Source organism: Botryllus schlosseri, chromosome 7, assembly GCF_051294905.1.
Source record: "Botryllus schlosseri isolate E-star chromosome 7, Bs_hap1, whole genome shotgun sequence".
NCBI lineage: Eukaryota > Metazoa > Chordata > Ascidiacea > Stolidobranchia > Styelidae > Botryllus > Botryllus schlosseri.
Window position 1 is genome coordinate 25,660,355 of NC_137242.1, and position 21,447 is coordinate 25,681,801.

At 41.0% G+C, this 21,447-nt stretch overlaps 2 protein-coding genes across 2 annotated transcripts in view; both read left to right on the forward strand.

Annotated features, from left to right (window-relative positions):
* Positions 1–21,447, forward strand: part of LOC145442916 (lactadherin-like) — a 165,478-nt gene that overhangs the window by 59,577 nt on the left and 84,454 nt on the right. The window contains exons 2-6 of the mRNA XM_080320961.1: positions 1,202–1,223; positions 1,544–1,576; positions 5,171–5,308; positions 5,999–6,177; positions 8,047–8,187. Coding sequence (XP_080177087.1) covers positions 1,217–1,223; positions 1,544–1,576; positions 5,171–5,308; positions 5,999–6,177; positions 8,047–8,187 — 498 coding nt within the window. The 5' untranslated portion in view covers positions 1,202–1,216. The remainder of the gene's footprint in view (positions 1–1,201; positions 1,224–1,543; positions 1,577–5,170; positions 5,309–5,998; positions 6,178–8,046; positions 8,188–21,447) is intronic.
* On the forward strand, positions 17,944–20,961 carry LOC145442806 (conserved oligomeric Golgi complex subunit 6-like). The gene has a single exon (XM_080320820.1). It carries the CDS (start codon positions 18,121–18,123, stop codon positions 20,056–20,058), a length of 1,938 nt encoding a protein of 645 aa, XP_080176946.1. The 5' UTR covers positions 17,944–18,120; the 3' UTR covers positions 20,059–20,961.

A 21,447-nucleotide genomic window follows, 5' to 3' on the forward strand; every position in this document is an offset into this window, starting at 1 on the left:
TTTTTGCGTCTCACGATGAAAATCTTCCCATCAAAATGAGTGAGAATTAAATTGTGACAGCAAAGGTGGTCGCTTTAATCCTGACATATGATAAGCAAATAATTTCGTTACGATTTATGAATGCGCGTACGACCTATCTATCATGCCAGTTATTTAATGTGCATTGTGCAGTTGCTAAATGATGATATTCATTATGAATTGAACTAATATAGTGTACAATGTTCTTGTTGTTGTTATTTGTGGTATCCATGGTGATTGTCGACAACTATGGTCATTTACACCAGGCCTAGTTTTTTAAAATTTTATTCCGTATAGCTGCCGACTTGTAGCACGAGCACGACCCACTTCTTGGCTTTTATAAGACACCGCTTACACGGATGAGATGGGGGGAGTAGCATAGATAAACCTCCAATATTCAGGTAGGAATTCTGGAATCGACCTTGACCGGACTCGAACCCGCAATACGTTGGTAGTGCAGCAGTGGATTGCACCATCACGCTATCTCGCCACTCTGTATCTACATATAGTGCCGTATATACCGATTCAACCTCCTCCACTCACGAATGCACGGCAATCATGGCTTGAAACTTCCGTGATTAACACCGTATTCAATATTATTATTTTTTTAAATTGCATACTCAGCTGCTCATCTATGACTAAATTGCTTGTTCGAAAAATCATTAGATACAACATCCATCATCTCAAGTAGGCCTATAGGTACAAGTGTATATGTAAGTCGAGTATTATATGAAAACAATTCAAGCACTTAACATAATATCTGTTTCTCATGTTTTACTATTGGTCTATTAGGTCTATCGGTCTTTAAGATAATTGCTATGCTAAGTGCTTTGTTTGCACTTCGACCAGACGAGCCTACGCATTAACCTATATAAGAGAGTGCTGCGATCCATATCTGTATTATAACTGTAAATGGGTGTCTGATACGTTGAAGTAATTTCTGAAGATGAATCCGTGGACCTTGCAAGTTTGTATGACTTTAGCGTTCGTTGGGGCAGTCACGTCTGTAAACGACCACGATTCCTTGAGATTAGCTTGGGCCGTGCGGAAACTTGTTGGCAATTGCAGTCGTGCGTATGATCACCACTCTGAAATGAGTTTAAGGGGCAAAATGGGGCCGCGGGGTCCCAAAGGAGATGCGGGGACTTGCGAATGTGATCGGGACGAAGTCCGGAGTTTACAGTCGAAGTTACGTGCAATGGAAGGTATATGTTTGACAGGCGATGTCGAGTATTACTGTAAGAACAGCCTCCTTCCCAATACTCATCCTGTGTGTTGTATGTGGGGTTAATGGCGCTTGGCTACTAAGGTCTTGTGCACCAGACCACTTCGAAAATAATAGATCCGCAAAATTAGATTGATCCCATAGCTTATCGATAATCTAATCATTCTTACGGTTCCCACTTATTTGAGCACCTCATGTGTAGTGTGCCACCTCGGCAGTCGCTCCGAATAATTTCAATATTGTGTTCAATGTGAAGCAGTCAAATGAAATCATATATTCAACCTCACTCGTTTTTTGCAGAAACCATGCGGAACATGAAATCTTCTTATCCAGGTTGTATCATTTAATCACTCCTGACATTGCCGTAAACCAGTGGTTCCCAACCTTTTTCTCCCCGTTACCCAAAACCAGACTTTCCAGACAGGTTTTTACCCCCCTCTTCCATCAAAACCACGTTTCATCACTAAACACTCAAAAACGATCGTCCAGTCCAGGATGGGAGTTTTACCTGAGGGAGAGACCGACCTGAGAAAAAGCGACATCAAGTTTGAAAGAGAAATAAATTGGTTTATCAGTGGAAAAAGGCTGCAGACGTTCGTTGCCAAGGAACAAATGCAAGCAAGGGATAGCAAACACCAAGACAACTGTCGTGGAATGACAAAGATAATATTCAATCAGTGCGAAGGTTGAGCTTGCATATCTACCACTAGCTTTGCAATTCTGGGTTTGGTTGTACTGAGGGCAATTCTTGCGTCGTTTTCGACATCCAGGCGATTCCGCTTTTTGGTTTTCAACCCTACAATGGTCGAAAATCCTTGTTCGCAACGATATGATGTCGAAAAGGAGATGAGAACATTCAATGCCCGTGTGGCCAATGTTGGTGCATCCTGAAGTCTTTCTATCCAGAATGCATCCAAATTCTTTTCTTTGAAATCAATTTTCAAGGCCTCACTCATTCTGAGGGCGATGAATTCCTCCTTGGCGGGAAAGTCATCGTCGTCCACTTGGCTGTCAAGACACCTGAACGGTTCAGTTAGCCATCCCATGTTAGTGGTGTCCAAATCCGGAAAATATTCTTCCATTTTCTCGACTAGCTGTCCCAAGTGGTCAGCTATGTTCCCTTTCAACGCCTCTGTGAAGTCGGGTTCATTCTCTGTCTCCAGGCCTTCGAGATACATGTCGAGCGTTGGAAACTGTGCCAGTACACCTCTGTTGACCCGCTTAATCCACAACTTCATCTTCGCGATAAATGCTGCTACAGCTTCTTTCGAGTGGATCACAGTCACACACTTGCCTTGAATTGACAGATTCCCTTTGTTCAACTCAACAAAAATATCGGCCAGGTAGCCAAGCTGGGCAATCCAATGGGGGTCTGAAAAGTATTCGGCCAAGCCCGACTTCTTTTCTATCAAGAAAATCTCAACAGCCTCACGAAGTTCAAACAAACGGGTGATCACTTTGCCACGAGATAGCCATCGCACCTCTGTGTGGTACAGTAATGCCTCATATTTTTGCCCCATCTCCTTGCACAGTTCCTTGAAAAGACGACTGTTCAACTCCTTCGCTTTTATGAAGTTTACAACCTTCACTGCTTGGTCGAACACTATTTTCAAGCTCTCCGGCAGAGATTTGGACGCAAGCGAGTAGCGGTGCAGTGCGCAATGATCCACATGAATGTCCGAGTTTTCCCGCTGCACAAAGCCCCTGAAACCGCGGTTTCCACCCATCATAGCGGGACAGCCGTCAACAGAGATTTGCTGCACATTGTTCCACTCCAAACCGTGCATGCCCAAGAAATCGTTCACAAGGTTGAAGATATCTTCTCCTTTCGTTGTTGTCTTCAAGTTCTTGGCAAGCAAAAATTCCTCCTTGACAGAGTACTCGTGAATGTATCGAACGTATCCGAGTAAAACTGCGCAGCTGCTTACATCCGTGGATTCATCGAACTGGAGAGAAAACATTTTGTGAGGACTTGCCTTCACTTCGGCAACGACTTGGGCAAGGATGTCAGCTGCAAGATCATCAACCCTTCTTCGAATTGTGGTGTTCGAGACTGATACTCCTTCCAGCTTCTTGGCCTGATCTTCCCCACACATTTTGGAAACGATCAACTTGGTACAAGGCATAATAAGGTCTTCTGCGATTGTGTGGTTCTTGGAACTTTTTGCAATTCGGTATGCCACCTCGTACGAAACTTCAACAGCGGCCGTTAGCTTCTCCGAAGCCATGCCACCTGATCCAAATTGAATGCCTCGAAGTTGCTTCGATTTGCCCTCAAAGTATCCTCGACTCTTTCCGGCCAGTAGCGGATGACGCTTCATGAGGTGCTCGTTCAGTTTTGACGGCTTTAGGCTTTCGTTGGTCAAAACTTTGAGACAAATGACACACTGTGGTCGATCGTCACCATTCAGTTGTGGTGTGTTTACAAAGCCGTGATTCAAAAACGCCTCTGCATAATGTCGCTTCTTGCCCGGCATAATGACAGTTCTTCTGAGGAGCGTAAAAAGCGGATGATTAGAGTGCATCAAATGCTAAGGTGAAGTAATGTGGTAATAAGGAACTTTTATCACACAAAGAATAAAATCTCTAACAAACTCAATTATAAACTGACCTATGAGCTATGAGAGCAGTCACGGAGGAAAAAAAACAACTTCAAGAAGTATAGGACCATAGCAATTTACAGCGTAGCTGGCATGGAAACTCCGTAAGCAATGTTGCGTTTTGCACTGCCTCCAGTGGTGGCGTACAGATGCTGCTGCTTCAACCTGCTTTAGTGTGTTTCTGGGTAATCTTCCAGCTGGGACCAGAGCACAAAAGTAAATGAAACTGGTATCAATCGAAAGCAAATTTCGCACTGATTCCAAAAACATAAGTGGAAATCCGGCCCGGGAACTGAAACCCTCTGAAAATTGACTTCAAAGTCTTAAATCGTCATTGTTTCACACAATGGGGTCGCCGGCCGACAATCGCCGATTAACTTTTCGTATGATTGTGACGCCACTGAGCGGAGATGAGCCGTGCTGTAACGCGTATCCCAATACCAGTACGGTAGTTCACGTCGTTGCGCAATGCGCATTTACACAACCGTCGATAAATACACGGTATAACACAGAAGCCTCCGCATATCATCGTAGAAGAAGTTACTTGACTATTTTTGGAAAAATGATGTCACTGATCTGTCAGCGTATGGAGTTGCAGTTGGAATTTCAACTTTTATAGTTAGGTCAGCAAAATTTGCACTCATTCTTGGTTCACATATTGTCAGTCTGTAGTTCATACATAAGTGCTCGGACTGCTCACTGTTCAATCAAGTTGTCACATTATGGCCACTGTAAATATGTTCTTTCTGGAGTATTTGCAATAACTGGATATAAATATACAGAATGTAAAAAATCAGGCAGGTTCCACTCGTTGGAATAATGTACACTCGGAATCTGCTTCAGCAGAATAGATGCAGTCATCACACAGAAGAAAACATTGCTTTTATATATCCTAATTTAGCAACTATTGAAATGATCTCCACAAGTATCGGAAGACAGCGTTAGTACGGCTAATGTTTACATCTCTGTTCTGAAATCTGAATGACGGCTAAAAAGTATTACGCTAGCGATAGGTGTCGCTGTAAACCACAACATCGATCGTATTCAGATGGAACTCTCCATGCCAGCTACGCTGTAAATTGCTATGATAGGACGGCGCCATTATGAAGTTTGGAAAAGCTGTGCACACCCACTGACGAAAGTCACCTTTGAATTTTTATATTTTTTTTCACAAAAGTACGAAGAAAACAATGAATACAACAATTATTTTTTTACTTAAAATCCGACCCCTTTTTACCCCCCCAAAAATGCCAAATTACCCCCGGGGGGTAATTTACCCCCAGGTTGGGAACCACTGCCGTAAACAATAAATTCTTTTGGAATACAGAGGCGTTTTGTTTGATGGGAATGAAATCCGGAGAAATTTCTGATAGCGACATCACGGCTTCATCTGATCACGCAGCTGGATATTGTGAAATCACAAACTCGAGACTCGACAGATATGGTGGATGGTGCGCTGGAGCAAGTAAGAAAAACCCGCGATGTTTCTATACTACAAAAAATCGTTTCCCCATCATGATGTATGTCTGGTGCAATTGGTTCCTAAACAGTTGCATGTGAGGCATCCCATGATTACATCGCGGTCATAAATACTACGTGCATATACGTACATCCCTTCTTTCGTTCCTATACGTGCGTGCATCAATTGGATTAAAATGTTGTACCCGATTAATACCGTGGTATAAATCTGAGGTATGTTCTGGTTCCGTGTGTCATGGGTATATATTCACACCCGTATATCAGGGGTGGTACACGGGTGAAAATGCACTCTATTTTCGGTAAGAGTTTAGGCTCATACTACATGATTTTTCGAAAGTATACACACAAATATGGCATACTTTGAAAGAAAAAAAAACAATTTTGTTGTTTTTAAAATGGCTTTATTTAAAAACACTATTTAACACTGTTTACCCAACAGTCGATACCGATTTATTGAGTTCTGCGATGATGTATAGAGATTTCTTTTTAACAAATGGACAGAACGAAATCAGAAAAACCAGCGGTGTGGTTGAAATCAACGCCTATGAGAAAATCCAATCAATGTGGCGGTGGCCTAGAAATCAACTTTGGACCGGTTCTCTGGTGTGCCGACCACAGCCGTACTATGTCCCACTTAACGCTGTAACGATGGTCGATGATCGATTGATTGTGACAGATAACCCACCAAATCAGTGGATTGAGGTTGATCTCGGATATGTTCGCAACGTCACTGGTGTAGTGACCCAGGCAGCGGTTCGTTCAACACCATTAAGCGAATGGATCACTGGCTTCAAGGTGCAATATGGGGCGGTGCTCGGATCACGGCGCGATCTAACAGAAAACGGCTTATCAAAGGTCAGCATTAATTCAGGGCTGTAATTACTCGAGTCAGGATTTGATTTTTGGGTGACTCGACTTGAGTCGACTCATATTTTCGAGTGCTTATACAAGGACTCGATTCGACTCGAGTCAATTTTTGTATTGACTAAACTTGTGCTCGAGTCATTGTGCATGACTCGAACCAAGTTACAAGACTCGATACTAGGACGGCCAAGACAGACATTTCAATGTAACTTTCAAGAATAGTAAATTCACTACATTATTGGTTGTTGTTGAGCGTGGTTTGATTGGCGATTTTAACTCAATCGTTTCGTTCGCCATTTTCGCAATAATTGCTCGTGCATTAGATGACTGCATTCGTTGATAGAGTAAAATCTATGACATCGTTGATCAGTCCTGGTACTTGGAAAATAGGGCTATAAACTGTTAAGACTGAGGAAAATTACTATATTATGAATGCGAGCCATTCTATATCCCTCGAGCAGAGTTGAAAAATGTGAGTTGAACCGGATTGAACTGAACACTGAACAGTGAACATAATGACTTGGACTCGGAATCGACTCAAAACACCATGACTCGAACTCGACCCTTTACTAGCTGACTTGAACTTGGACTTGACTAGGTGGTAAATCGAAAATGACTTGACTTGATTCGAGTCAAAACTATAAAAGCGAGTTTGACTTGTCACTCGGAGCCTTGTGACTTGGTTACAACTAGGGCTGGGCAAAATCGAGTACCTGAGTGATTCGATTCTGAATCACGTAATATGCTTCGAGTCGAGTCGAGTAATCGAGTATCACCCATTATGACGTCATAACAGAATGCATTACGTCAAAGTTCAAATTTGCACCGTTTTTGCTACCACAAAGAATATAATGCCAGTTATCCATCTCGTAAAAGACACTTTGGTATTTTATCGATCATACCGATTTCATTTCACTTGGTGAAAACGTTGTGGGATTATCATGACTTCGTAAATGCGCTACGTCCAGTTAACCTTCGTAGGTTTGTACTATATTTCGTAAGCTACAATACCGCCAATCAAGGTTTCAAGGCTGCAACAGTTAAAATTAATATCGAAACTAGAATTCTCGTTGATAAATTAACTTTCAGTGGCGAGAAGCGTATAATTTCATTACTCGAAAAAATCGTAATTTACTACTCGACTCGAATCATTAAAATTAATACTCGATTCAGATTCGAGTACTCGAATCATTGTGCCCAGCCCTAGTTACAGCCCTGCTAAAATCACCCATCACATATATTTACAATTCATATAAATACACATAGAGACGGTTAGTTATGAAATAATTATGTATACTTCCGCTTCTATTAAACAGTTGTTCAGGAAAATCTACTAACTTTCAAATCTTTAGATATCGTAAAGTAGAAAGTAGTTTTGGAGCATATTTGCATCACTTTCATCTGTAAACCCCCGATGTTATAAGCACCATGGCATTATTTATTAATAAATAATAATAATCACAATGATTTGTAAATCGGCCAAGAAAACTGTACCGAATAGTCGTCTTATCACGATAACAGAATGTTCGAAAATTGCACGTATAGTTATAGTGAAAGTGGCCACCTCGCATCAACTGCTAATGTTGTGCGACGCATCGACTAAATCTACTTTTTTGAAATTACCAACTTGAGTAGGTTAATTTTCCAGATCTTCATTTTCTACATTAACTGGAAGTAGTATGAAAAAAGCGAAAATCATTTCTTTTACTCGTATTTGAGTAGGAATTTTCGACGCTACTATTACTGCTACTAGAGTGTCAACACTGACAACTTTAACAGCTATTACGCATATAGGCTATACATATTCATATAGTCAAATAGAACTGTAAGAACCGTGGACCTATTCCATTGATTTTACAGGTGTTCACGCCGGTGAACTTTGATGCGTATACGAAAGTTGTGACTCGATTTCCTGAAGAAATTGCTGCCAGATACGTGAGGATTGTGCCAACAACGTACCACAATCATATCTCCATGAGATTTGACTTGATTAATTGTTAGTTGATGGATTTTTACGAAGAATGCGTAATGACACGTCTCCAAGTGTGGTGAACTTTTCGTATGCTGCTTACTGGAACAGTATTAGTAGAATGACATACGCTCGAATCGCATTATATTTTTTATGCTAGTGTGGAGTAAAACTGTGTTTCCCAAACATATTTAGCCAGCGCCCCTCCCCATCTTCTATCCGCATCGAAATATATGTATATAGGTCTAGCTCTGTCTGCGTCCAGACTAAGAGCACCATCACCGAGGTGATGAAAGTATCTAAAAAAAAGATAGCATCAAAGATTTGAATTATGAATTAAATTTCCCGTGAAAGTGCTGCTTTTCAGCATGTCCTGATGTTGGCGTCGTTCCGATTGAGGACATTGTTCATCAGCGTTGCAGAGGGTCCAAAAGTTATTCTGCATTCACTAGAATTAATGAAACGGATAATGCCGGTGTATTGTAATCATCGTCGGATTTCATTTTTGATATAAACATATAAACAATATCAAGTTTCCCTAAGTCAAACTATGTCAAAGTCGGTTTCTGTTGTGAGTTTTGTAAAGGCAAATGAGTGGGAAAATTCAACCGTGAGTTTTGTCAAAGCAAATGAGTGGGGAAATTCAACCAGACTCCAGACCTCGAAGAGGATATTTCTCATTGATTTCTGAGCGAGAACGAATGTTACGAGATAGTGCACTTCGGTTTGAGCTCAAAAGTCTTCCGTGGCTTCCTAAATAATTCCAGGCTCGAAAATTCCACATACTGGATTTATTTATCCAGACTCGAATTTCTAATTAAAATAGGAAATCGAATTACATAAGCCTTGCTCAGTTCTTCAAAATAATTGCTGTATTCTTCTGCGTCAATATCAGATTTGCGATTCGGACCGGTATCAAGCTCTTACTTTCGCAGAGTTTCGTTGATACGTCACGCGAGCTTGTCACTAAATCTGGACAGTGTCATTTCCACCTTGATCAGATTTACCTCATTACAGAGATGGAATATATTTTACGTAATGCGACATAGACCTACATTCAGATGTGTTCTTTGAGCGCTCGTGTTTTCATCCCATGGCGGAATCCCATGATTTCAATATCGATCATCTCCGATCGTTATTGCAGAATTTGCAAATAGGAATATTTGATTATGAACTAGGTTTTACACTATGTATGTATAAGGCAGTGTTGGGATCAAGTCACTACCTTCGAGTCACGAGTCATTTCGAGTCATTGGACATTTTGACTCGAGTCAAGTCAAGTCAATCGATTTTCGAAGGTGACTCGAGTCAAGTCAAGTCAATCGATTTTAGGAGGTGACTCGAGTCAAGTCGAGTCACGTCAAGTCAAGTCACGAGTCAAGTCACAATTCAAGTCAAGTTGCTTTTTCGAAGTATGAGTCATGATTACGTCATTGCATTTTGCTAGCTGTCTGTAACACAGATTGAATGGTCATTAATTTTCAAGCGATGAACGAATATAGAGTTGAATATACACGCAAGAAGGCGCTGTATCGCTCACATATACGTAGAACTGCTAAGCTACGTAATTAATTGCATAGCCTCAGTTTATAGTTACCAGCCAAAATAGAGAATAGAGAAACGAATTGATAAGATGCAATAGATTACCAGTTTACAAATTGATATGATACAACTCGAGCCTGCGCCAATGATTGAAGGCTATATAAACTATACGAATTCAATTTCAATAAAACAAGAGGTTTGGTTAAGGTAAGAACATAGAGCAGAAATAGACATTTTGCTATTAAATTACTTTACTATATTAGTTTACGACAACGTAAGCTGTAAGCTTCGAACACTTCGTTTGCGGCCAATTTATTTGTGAGAGAACAATGTAGACTAATAAAACGCACGATCATTGAATTATTGGTCACTCTCACGGGCTACACATCAGCATTTCTCGAACAATCCGAATATATGCCAGATACAGTGATTTTTATCGACACCGATTACTTGATGACTTGAAATTGACTCGTGAATTTTGCTCCGAGTCACGAGTCAATCCACATTTTTGATACGCCAAGTCAAGTCAAGTCATTTTAGCAAAGTGACTCGAGTCAAGTCAATTCATACGAAAAAGGTGACTCGAGTCTGACTCGAGTCAAATTATGACTCGAGTCATCCCAACACTGGTATAAGGGGTGTTATGGTGCTCGACTAGGGTCTTGTGCACCAGGCCTGAGAGGGAGCCATAGTTGGATCAGATATGTCTACACAAAACAACAAATTCTACGACCGCAATAACCATGTGCGGATCAGTCAACAGACATGCCAAGGTAAATCTCACACTGCTACGTACGGCTAGGTTTTACACTAGTCACTAGTGATTCCCAAAGTGCGGGCGTCAGCGTCCCCTGGCGCTTGGAAAGCAAGAAGGTGGCGCTGGACATGAACTGTGCGATTGGGTTGCGATGGCTATAAATTGGGCGGTAGAGGAGATGCATTCAGAAATTGTGTTCAGAATGGACAGGGGGTATGAGAAATCTTATTGAAAGCACACAGGGTTCATATCGTTAAAAAGGTTAGAAACCAATGCTATTACTATAGCACAATTATCATTATTTAGGTAGCCTAAGTTGTTATTGATCTGCTCCAATAACAAAAGAAAGGCCAATCTAACGCTGATTTAATTTGACTTTGGAAATGACAGTAACAATAGCCCACTTATCACGAATATAGCAGAAACCCGGATTTGGCTACACCGCTCAAATGCTCTGATATTAGATCAATCTTCAGTAAATTTTAAAATTTTTACATACAATTGTGTCATGTCAAAGGTCCACCAGCTGCAATATTATAACCCGACAGTTTTACGACGACACGATGCGTCCCCTTGCATGATGTCTAATTGGCTATAACTCATTAATTTAACAAATTATGTCCGGCACAAAAACAAATGCATGCACCTTTTCCCTGGTCCACAGACATAAAATCCTTGATTACGGTAACCGCTGGATTTTCAAAGTACGGCAGTCTTTCAACATATCAAGAGCACTTTGATCAGTCCTCACCTCATGATATAGGCATTTTGCAAAGTAGAAAAAAGCGGGCGGGGATGCTTAAAATACACCAAAGATTTGTGAATATTATTGTTTTTCGCGGTCGGTCGATATGAGAGACTTTGGTAAAATGTCGTAATGTCACCAGCTGTAACACCAAGAAGTGGATTTTGGGATAGTGTAAATTCTCCAATTTGGGAAAGTAAAACATAATGCAATCAACTAGGCCTACATTTTATGTTCAAGCGTCATTGTGCTGTAAAGTGTAGGCTTACCATACGTCCTCTTTTAAGAGGATTTGTCCTCTTTTTTGACTTTTTTGAAAGTGTCCTCGGAGGACGCCCTTTTGTCCTCTTTTTTGAAAATTTAGGTCAGATTTAGAGGAAATTGCGAGTGATATGCCGCAAATTAGCGCAGAAGTGAAGCTCCGGCGGGTATTTCGGAGGGAGAAGTGGTGATTTTAGCTCTGAGCGAAAAGAAGACCTTTTTTTTTTGTTTTTTTTTTGTAGTCATCCACCTGGCAATGTGGAGAGAAAAACGTTATTTTGAGCTCTGAGCGGAAGTGATGACCTTTTTTTATTTTTTTGGTCAACCGATCACGAAGTGGGAAAAATTTACCGGTTTTTGAGAATTCTTCTCCAGTTGTGCATGTCAGAAATTTCTGAAAAAGTGTCCTCTTTTTACATTTCCAAAATATGGTAAGCCTATATAAAGTGGCGTTTATTGCTCTTCGGTAAGTGAGTAGAAATTTCTTAAATTAGAAAGACAGCGATATACTGGTAATACAGCGCGTTTGTGAGACTACGGTGGTCCGTATGCGCGACACGTATGACATGTGATGAATGCGATATGCAATCTCATACCACTTATCTGGCCAATAAGCTCGCTATTGCCATCCGCCCTGGACTTCGGTGTTGAGCTCTGCGTCCAGGATTTACGCAATGTCCACACTTTTCTATTAGTTTCGACTTCTTTTTACACTCTAAGAGGCCGCTAACATTCCCAGTCAATAAAGTAACTCACCGTTGTAAGGTGTGGTCTAGGGCTACGGCTAAACTCACATGCGGACCGCTCAGTGTTATTAATTAATTGATCATGCTACTGGAGTGGATACAAGGCTAAACTTCGACCAGAAGTTATATCGTTTATCGGGCATTCTTAGTCCGACTATAGAATGTAAACATGGAAGGGCAACGACCGATTTTGCGGCTTCGTTCAGCTTCGCGGAGGCTGTAGAATTGTTTTTGCGCAAGCGACTGAAGAATTTCTGGCATTCCAAAAGTTATCTTCTCTTCAGAGCGCAGAATTTACTGAATCTGGTCTTGATCGAAGGCTATGGATGATAAATATTGATATGGATACTTTCACCCATCCGCGTTGTGCGTCAAGAGACGAAATAAGGTCCATGTTTACTTGTTTAGTCCAGTCCCATAGTCAAGCGTATAGCAACAAACAGTTTTGGGTCGAGTTATCTTTATCACCCCTAGTGTTCAAAATGAAGTGGAAATGCCCCATATGACCGCTATGAATTTTGGAATGTTCATAGGGCACACTGATTGGTGATGGTCATGTTTTATACATAAGCATAGGACATGATCTATTTCTGCCCTACAGAAATAGAATACACTAGGCCCAATTTATACATAAATCTCCTGACTGAAGATCGTCCATTGAACGCCGTATCTAAACCACCTTGGCGCGTAAGACATATTTCCTTCATAACATCGGCTGACAACTAACTAAAGTTCGTTCTCTGCGAGACTGCCTAATCGCGTCGAGCAAGTGCGACGGTGAAGACATCGTCCTATGTAACGGGTTAAGAAACGATGACGCGCAGCCACGGCAGCTGGAGCATGAAGGTCCTGTGTAAATTTCAATAAATTGCAGCACTACTACGGTGGCGATCTGACGAAAATGGTGGCGCCCGAATTATTTTTTTTCGTTTTGCCCTTCAATTTCAGACCACATCATTTTTAGAGTACAGTGCCCCTATAATTGTTGCGCTCTGGCCACCCAAAAGTAGCAAATAGCAGTGGAAATACTAGAGCTGCAGTTCATCCAGTGGCGTAGCAGCCACTTAGCGCTTGGCGGCTATGGCTCTGCGCCAGGGGCAGCAGCTGCAGGGGTCAGTAAAATGAGGCTGCACAGGGCACACTGCACAGTGGACATGGACACAGCACGGAGAAATGGCTAATCACGAGATGATGTGTTAAACGGTTTTGTCCCGCAGACCAAGAAAACTGTGAAACTTCATCGATCAATTGGTGTTTCAATTATTGTGATCAGCGGGAGGAGTTTCTCAAAGCTCAAAGTGATAAAGTCATATTTACGTAGGGAGTGATGATCGGCTGTCAGCTATCGATTCTTTCTATAAAAAGAGAGTACTTTCCAAAACTTTATTTTGAAGATAATATCACTGATTTTTCTTCGGCAAAAGCTCGAAAATTTCAATTTTGAGGCGGCTATCGATCTTTTAGTTGTCTAATACATTTGTTCCCGATTTTTGTCTTTTATTTTTGGCCTTATCATGAGACTTACGCCGGCGACCCGCGTCAATGCGACAAAAAAACAGAAAAGACCCGATGAACTATAGAGAAGGGGTGTCAAACTCAGCTTGCGTCACGTGCCGGATTCAAGCCTTCAAATAGCCCGCGGGCCGGACGAGTCAAACTGATTCCAAAATATTACCTCATTATTCTCTTGCATTTCACTTGAATACCTTGGCAGCATATACAATTATACATATAATACTAGGAACATAGGGTTTTTAAAGTAGCAAGTCGCAACACTTTTATTCACGAACGATTGAATTGGCAAAAATACGATGATTGTCTGGTTGAATACAGGCAACAACCGTTCAAACAGTGGCGTTAGCGCCATTCCATAGACAGACAAACGATGTTCACATCACTACCTCTTCAAATCTCCTGAAACTTGGTACACGCAGAGATCAGCTTATTCCAAACAGGATGAACTTTATTTTATGAAAATTGGACTTTGGGGTCAAAAGTTACGTCACTTTAAAAAAATTCACAATTTTCCGCTCATTTCGAGTCTGCACATCTCAGGTTTTATCAATGAAAAAGGACAAATTGAACAAAATTCAAATTTTGCCAAAATTCGCAAAAAAGAGGTCAAATTCTCAAAAAGGAGGACATTTATAGGCGTGTCCTCGGAGGACATTTTCATAAACCTGAGAAGGGAGGACAAATCCTCCTAAAGGAGGACGTATGGTAACCCTAATTAAGATCAAACCACGGGCCGCGTTTCTTCTATATCTGGGATCTGTTGGGTCGAAAGTGACACAGCAGTGCGACCATAAATATTTCAATTGTATATTTGTGCAACTGTACAGTTCCATTGAATAACTATATATACTTCTTGCACCATTTTCCACAAAACTTCTTGCCTTCTTGAAATTGGTGACCAGGATGCGTATCCAACAAATCACTGCTCAAAAAATTCGGTGTCATAAACATAAAAGATATGCGAAAACTAGAAATTGCAAAGTTTATGTATCAGTTCCACTGCCACTCCCCCGAAAACTTCAATGGCTTCTTCACCTCGGTACCAAAAGTGCATAAGTAGGGGAGATGTGGTACCGATGGATAACTGTGACCGAAAATACTTTGAAAATTGTCTATGATAATTCCATGATTACACTCCGTGAACTTGTCTACAATTGCATGCTGGCTACATCTTCCCTTGCAAACAAAAAAATTCGACGAGCGCGAGCTATGGGGTCTCTCAGAGATGTTTTTTGTTTTGGGGGGTGTAAACTAAATTTAGATCGACATATACATTTTTCTTTGTAACCTTCAACACGAAAAAACCAGCAATCATTTTTATTGTGAAGTTGGGCTTGTATCAGACTATTTAATGGCAGCTATTATTTATTTCAGTACCTTCCTTGAGTGGAATTTTTTTCGATTCATGTGTAAAATTCGTAGGGTGGGGACCGATGATACAATAGCCAAATCAAGCAAAATAATCAAGCATACTAATCATGAAACAAAATGAAACATGCCTATACGAACAGAAAATATTTATGTAATAATTGCATATGGTGTTTTATCGCTATAACGAAATATTTGGAAGTCACACTGTCGATTTTCGGGAATATGTATGTACCCTCAAATTTATAAGTTCGAATCTAAATCCAAACGTGATTTTATGACAACATTTGAGTAATTATTTGTTCTATTTTTTGACATTTGTGACCAAACATTCTTCTTTGGCGTGCTGTAGCTTAGATCAGCGGTTCTTAACCTTTTTCATATCATTACCCCCAAGAAGAAAATGAAGGGATGCAATTACCCCTTTTCAAAAAATAACAAATCACAGCTTGCAATCAATTAATTGTAAAACAGCACAAAGATGACGTCATAATGTGCACGAAAATGCCTGTTAAAAATATGTCAATGGGAAGGCCGCTGTTTTGGTGTTACCCACTGGTCGAATCGAAGGGTAGGGTAATAGACAGCATCTCATGTAATCACAGCAATAAGTTGGAGGGAAATTCAATCATAATTTCAATGCCATCATGGCAAAGATTGGTTATTCCTTTTGAAGGCGAACCAAAAAGACATTTTGATGATTTCAGAATTAATTTTACAGACTACACTAGACTACTACACTTTAAATACTAACAACTATAATTATACGATATTGTTACTACATTATAGGTTCAAAGTTAAACTTAGAAGCCCCTTGTTGCCTTTTAATTTGCCCGCATGCGCAACAATATATGATCTGCATTACTGCAAAATAAATTGGACTTACCTAACACTATACTAAACTACATCCGGCCCTGTTATTCATAATCACTAATGGTTACTATGATATAACAGCAGGGATGGTGTGGTAAGTGAAACGAAATATATACAAGCTCTCAAAAACATATGATAGCCTACATTCATATTTACGTTTGAAAATACTTCAGTGCACCGTTATAAGTATATAAAAAAACGTCAATTTGAATTACCCAAAAAAAATTGGCAAATTACCCCTTTGGGGGTAATTACCCCCAGGTTAAGAACCACTGGCTTAGATTATAATACTGAGCAAGAAAAGTTGTCACATCTGACTTTTTTAGGGTATATGTGTCATAGGTCCCCGGGTCGTGTGCCATTGGACCCACCGGGTGAGGACCGATGATACGTTCGAGCAACAAATTTTGAACATCCATAAATATTTTTTGAAAAGACGGATATTCATGTATATGTGCGCGATAGGTAGAGCTTGTATCAGAGTGCTGAGCCAGCAAAAGATCTGCTGTTTCCGGCGGAACATTTTGGGGCCAGCGATCATTTTCCAATTTTTGATCCATCGGTACCACATCTCCCCTACGACACACGCGCGTCCACGTTATCCAACTATCATATGGTTGCCAAAAAAGATCATCGCTCTATCAAATATGCCGGACCGGAAGTGTGGACCAGTATCTCACCGGCTATCCGACATCTGTCGAGCATGTCCACATTCAAGTCGAAATACAAGCAATTTCTGCTGAGTGAATACAAGTCAGCCCTCGCCATTTACAGGACCACGACCTGACATATATCGATCTCGCCTTCCGCCACTTGCAACTATATACCTTCTTTTACTTTCATTCAGTGTGCATGCCTCCACATCGCCTAGGCCTAGGTGGGTGTCTGATCTTAAGACTATATACTCCTAGTAGTTTCGGCATCTTCCTATCATTCATTGTATTGCTGTCTTGTGATGTTTTGAAGTGATGAAATTTAATGAATAAACTTGCACTTGCACTTGGTTGTCAATTTCACCAACTTGTTTCTAGTACGTGTTAACCAGAGTGAGACCACGTGCCGTGGTCTAGTGGTTATGAGGCCTATAGACATTGGACACGGAAGTAGCCTATTTCGTGAAAAAATATCACCATTTGTTAGAAATGTACTGTAAAATAGAGGAATTTTTCGAGATACTCAGAATTGCTTCGCGGGCCGGATGAAATCGTCTGCCGGGACGGATGCGGCCCGCGGGCCGTATGTTTGACACCCCTGAACTAAAGCCGAATAAATATCAACATCGAAACAGTGACATCGGGCACCAGGCCGAGGTGGATGCCAGATTTAAGAGACCGCAACTGGTCGTTTATAGTCATCTTTCTGTTCGCATTACGTCTCATTGCGTCTTGTGTATCGCATACTGTGCGTCGTGTCGTATAAAATATAATCTGACGATCATCACGGTTGCTATAAAGATGTCGAATGTAGGCAACAGTCTCTATAGTTGATGCGATGTATTAAACCAGAGTTGTTAAAAGTACTGCTGCTGTAAACGACTATGATGACACCATAGCAATTTACAACTACGATTATACAGTAGGAACGTTCGTTCTCTTTTTTCAATGTATCAAAATTATTGTGGTATAGGCTATTTTCAATCGGAAAAATATGATAAATGACGATGGTTGTGGTTACATTAGCTTTATGAATATCGAATACGACGTGATCGGTTATATTTACATTAGAGTGCGAATTGAACAATATCATAAATATTTTTAAAATCGGTGTCATAACGGCCGGTTTCTGGGCCATGGTGGGGGTCTGATTGTAAAACTAGGCAAATCCAAATTGCTTGGACTCTTTACTATCATTTCATTTGTGGTTCTTTGAATTGATAAAAATATTAATAAACGAACGTACCATTATCATTTCTTTATTGGCGGATTTTGCGAATATCATTGACTTCGCTGTCGAGAATAATTCCGTCTGCGTGTAATGTGCAACGATGCGTAGCACTCTTCGGTGTATTTATTTTGCAGCTATGTTCAGTAAATAATATAAATAATGCTGAAGAGCGGAGCGGATTAACCGACTGATATTCGCGCATAGTTTTCGTAGAACCTCACGCCGTGTTTGGGTTATTGGACTTTCATCTCTCACGACGACGTATACCTGCAAGATGACTGATACTGACAGTCACAGCGTTCTACAACAGCAGAACAATCCGCTTTCGAGGAAACTAAGCAAAATCTTGGAGACTCGTTTAGACAACGACAAGGACATGCTCGAAGCCTTGAAGGCAGTGTCCACCTTTTTCACAGACAACAACCTCAGAACGCGCCGTAACCTTCGCGGAGACATTGAAAGAAAAAGCCTCGCCATCAATCAAAAATTTCTGGACTCTTTCACACAAGTCATTCACGAGCTAGACAGCATACACGTCGATGTTCAAGACATGTCGGAATGTTGCAAGGACATGACACAGCGTCTGAAATCCACGAAAGAACAAACCCAGGAACTGATGCAGAAGACCAGCAAGTTACGTGCGCAAGAAAAAAAATTATTGATGAAATCCGAGGTCGTGGATGCATTTTTGGACAAGTTCCAATTGAAACCAGAAGAAACTAAAATATTCAGAGGAACTCGTGACGGTAGCATCCACTCCGACTTTTTCGTGATTTTAGAAAAAGTTCAAAGAATTCATTCCGACGTTAAAGTCCTACTACGAACAAATCATCAAACCGCAGGTTTGGAGATAATGGAACAAATGGCTCTGCATCAAGAGGCCGCGTATGAAAGATTGTATCGTTGGACGCAGTCACAGTGCAGAAGTCTCACATCTGACTCGGCGGATATTCCAGAATTACTGCAAAAAGGTATGAAATACCTTCAAGAAAGACCTGTGCTTTTCACGTATACACTGGATGAATATGCGGGTGCAAGACGCACCGCTGTTGTCCGTGGATTTATAGATGCATTGACTAGAGGTAGTAGTTCTCAAGAACATAGCGGACCTAACGCTCCAAAGCCTATTGAAATGCGATCCCACGACCCACTCAGATACGTAGGAGATATGCTAGCTTGGCTTCACCAATCATCTGCTTCTGAGAAGGAATATCTCACAAGTTTGTTGCAGGATTGTACAAAACCGACTAAAGATGAACAAAAATCAACGTTAGGTCATACTTTCGAAGGCGTATGCCGACCATTGAAAGTCCGTATAGAACAAGTCCTCGTTAGTGAACCAGGACCTTTGATCATGTTTAAATTAACAAACTTAATCAAATTCTATACTGGCACGATAAGTAATATTCTCAAACTCGACTCTACATCACTGCTAGAGCTTTTGAACGAAATGCATGTCTTGTGCAGAAAGCTATTTTTCAACAATCTGAACCTTGTCGCCAGCAGGCTACTAGACAAGGTAGAAATACCCAATGCAGATCTTGGCCCTCCATCCACACTTTTACGTATGATGAGACTACTGCAAGACATGCTCGATTCGTACGCGTCGTCCGTTATCGAAATTGACGCTAGACAAGCAGATTTTAAGCAAATTATGGCGTGTCTTATCGACCCTCTGCTACAAATGTGTGCGGTGTCGGCTAGCCAATTACCTGCCGCCGACATGGCCGCGTTCATGATCAACTGTCTACACTCGATGAAATACGTCTTAGCCTTGTACGAATTCACGGAGGAACGTATTGAAATGCTTTCCGCTCAAATCGACGCACACTTGGATACATTAGTGAACGAACAAGCCGCGGCAGTGCTGACTCAAAGTGGAATAGCTGGTGTATACGCGGAAGTTCAAAAGTCAAAATCTGCTTCCAACGCAGGACCTTTATCTAAATTACCAAGCCTCGGAAAAGAGAGTCTGCTCAGTGCCTTATCTCGTTTTGAATCCTACGTCGCTTCCACAGAAGAATTCATCATACCTCAAGTTTCCTATCTAGCTAGCGCGACGTTGAAGGAAGTTGCCACTACTAGAGCTAGTGATCTTGTGTATAATGCTTATAAGACTGTTTATGATATATTGCTTGACCCGGCTAACGAATACGATGTTGCCAACACTTCGGTCAAGACCCCTGCGCAGATTAAAGTTATGTTATATTGAATGGATCGAAATATTTGGCTTCGCTCCCAAGGTTGTAATGACCAGACTCATTGTTGCTTGACTCCACTTGTGCTTGATAGCCAAAACCGGCATTTCATTGTTACTTCGCAGAATAGTAAAGTTACCACATAATTAGTATTTCGTCTATTAGTACTGGTGCTTGATGAATGGAGAGAGAGAGAGAGAGAATCTTTATTCATATACATTACATATCAACATTACACCACAAAAATGTAAAAGTGAAAAGCGACATGCAAGGTAGACGGGAGGCTCAATATGACAAAGTCTTCAGATCCGAGCCACCCAGGACAGGAGCAATTTTCACAGTTGATAACTAATAAACAAGATAGAAAAATTAACTAACGAACGAAAAATAAGACACAGTATCATGGACCAATTCGAAATACAATGCAAATACAATTTAGCCGTAGTTAGAGAGAAGAGAATGAAAACATTGTTTTTTAAATGCACAAGAGTCTAAATTGGGGAGATTTGGTGGCAGCTTATTCCATACATTGACACCAATAAAACTGATCGGGGCTGATGGGGCTAGAAACTGTTGAGAGTGAGGAAAAACCCTAAAATATGAATGCGAGGCATTCGGTATCAATCAAGCAGACTCGAAACTGAACAGGAAACACAATGACTTGGGACTCTAGTCTCAACGCTATGGCTCGACCCTCAGCTCTTCGACTCGGTGGTGTATTGAAAATGACTCGAGTCAGAACTATAGAAGTAAAATCGACTTGGTTACAACCCTGATTGCTCCTATTTGGGCTGCACCTGACTTGATCGTTTCGTATTCCCTGCAGCTCTGTTTCTCTTTTTTCGTCATGCTTCAGATTTCAATTATTTGTTGTATTTATTATAGCAAGAAAATACACGGGATTGATTAGCCACCAAGATCTTTGTACAAATCAAGTTTCAGAGTAGGGAGAACCAGTTGTTGAACCAGGGTTGTTATGAATCGACTTCAGTCACAATTTTTTTGATGACTCGAGTGAATTTGTGTGGCGGCTGGCTTGTGCTCGACTTGAGACCGTTCCTGGGTGACTTGAACGGTCATTGAAAATTAGACCCGGAAGCTGTCTTTTGTCTGGGCGAATAAACATCGTCAGGAGCAAGAAAAATGAGTATATTATGAATGCGAGGCTTTGATATCACCCGAGAATTTCACAGATGTGGTTGAAACCAGCTTGAACTCGATAATGAACAGTGAACACCATGACTTGGACTCGGGCCGTTGCTGCAATGCTGCCCAACGTAGGACTTCACTCGGTGGTGAATTGGAAATGACTCGAGTCAAAACTACAAAAAATGTGATTCGGGGCCTCGCGACCCCGAGTCAGCCCTAGCAGCTGTATCACCGATACAAGTGATACCGTTTCA

Excerpts from the sequence above, each read along its gene's own strand:
- LOC145442806 (XM_080320820.1), top strand. The coding sequence starts at position 18,121 with ATGACTGATACTGACAGTCACAGCGTTCTACAACAGCAGAACAATCCG.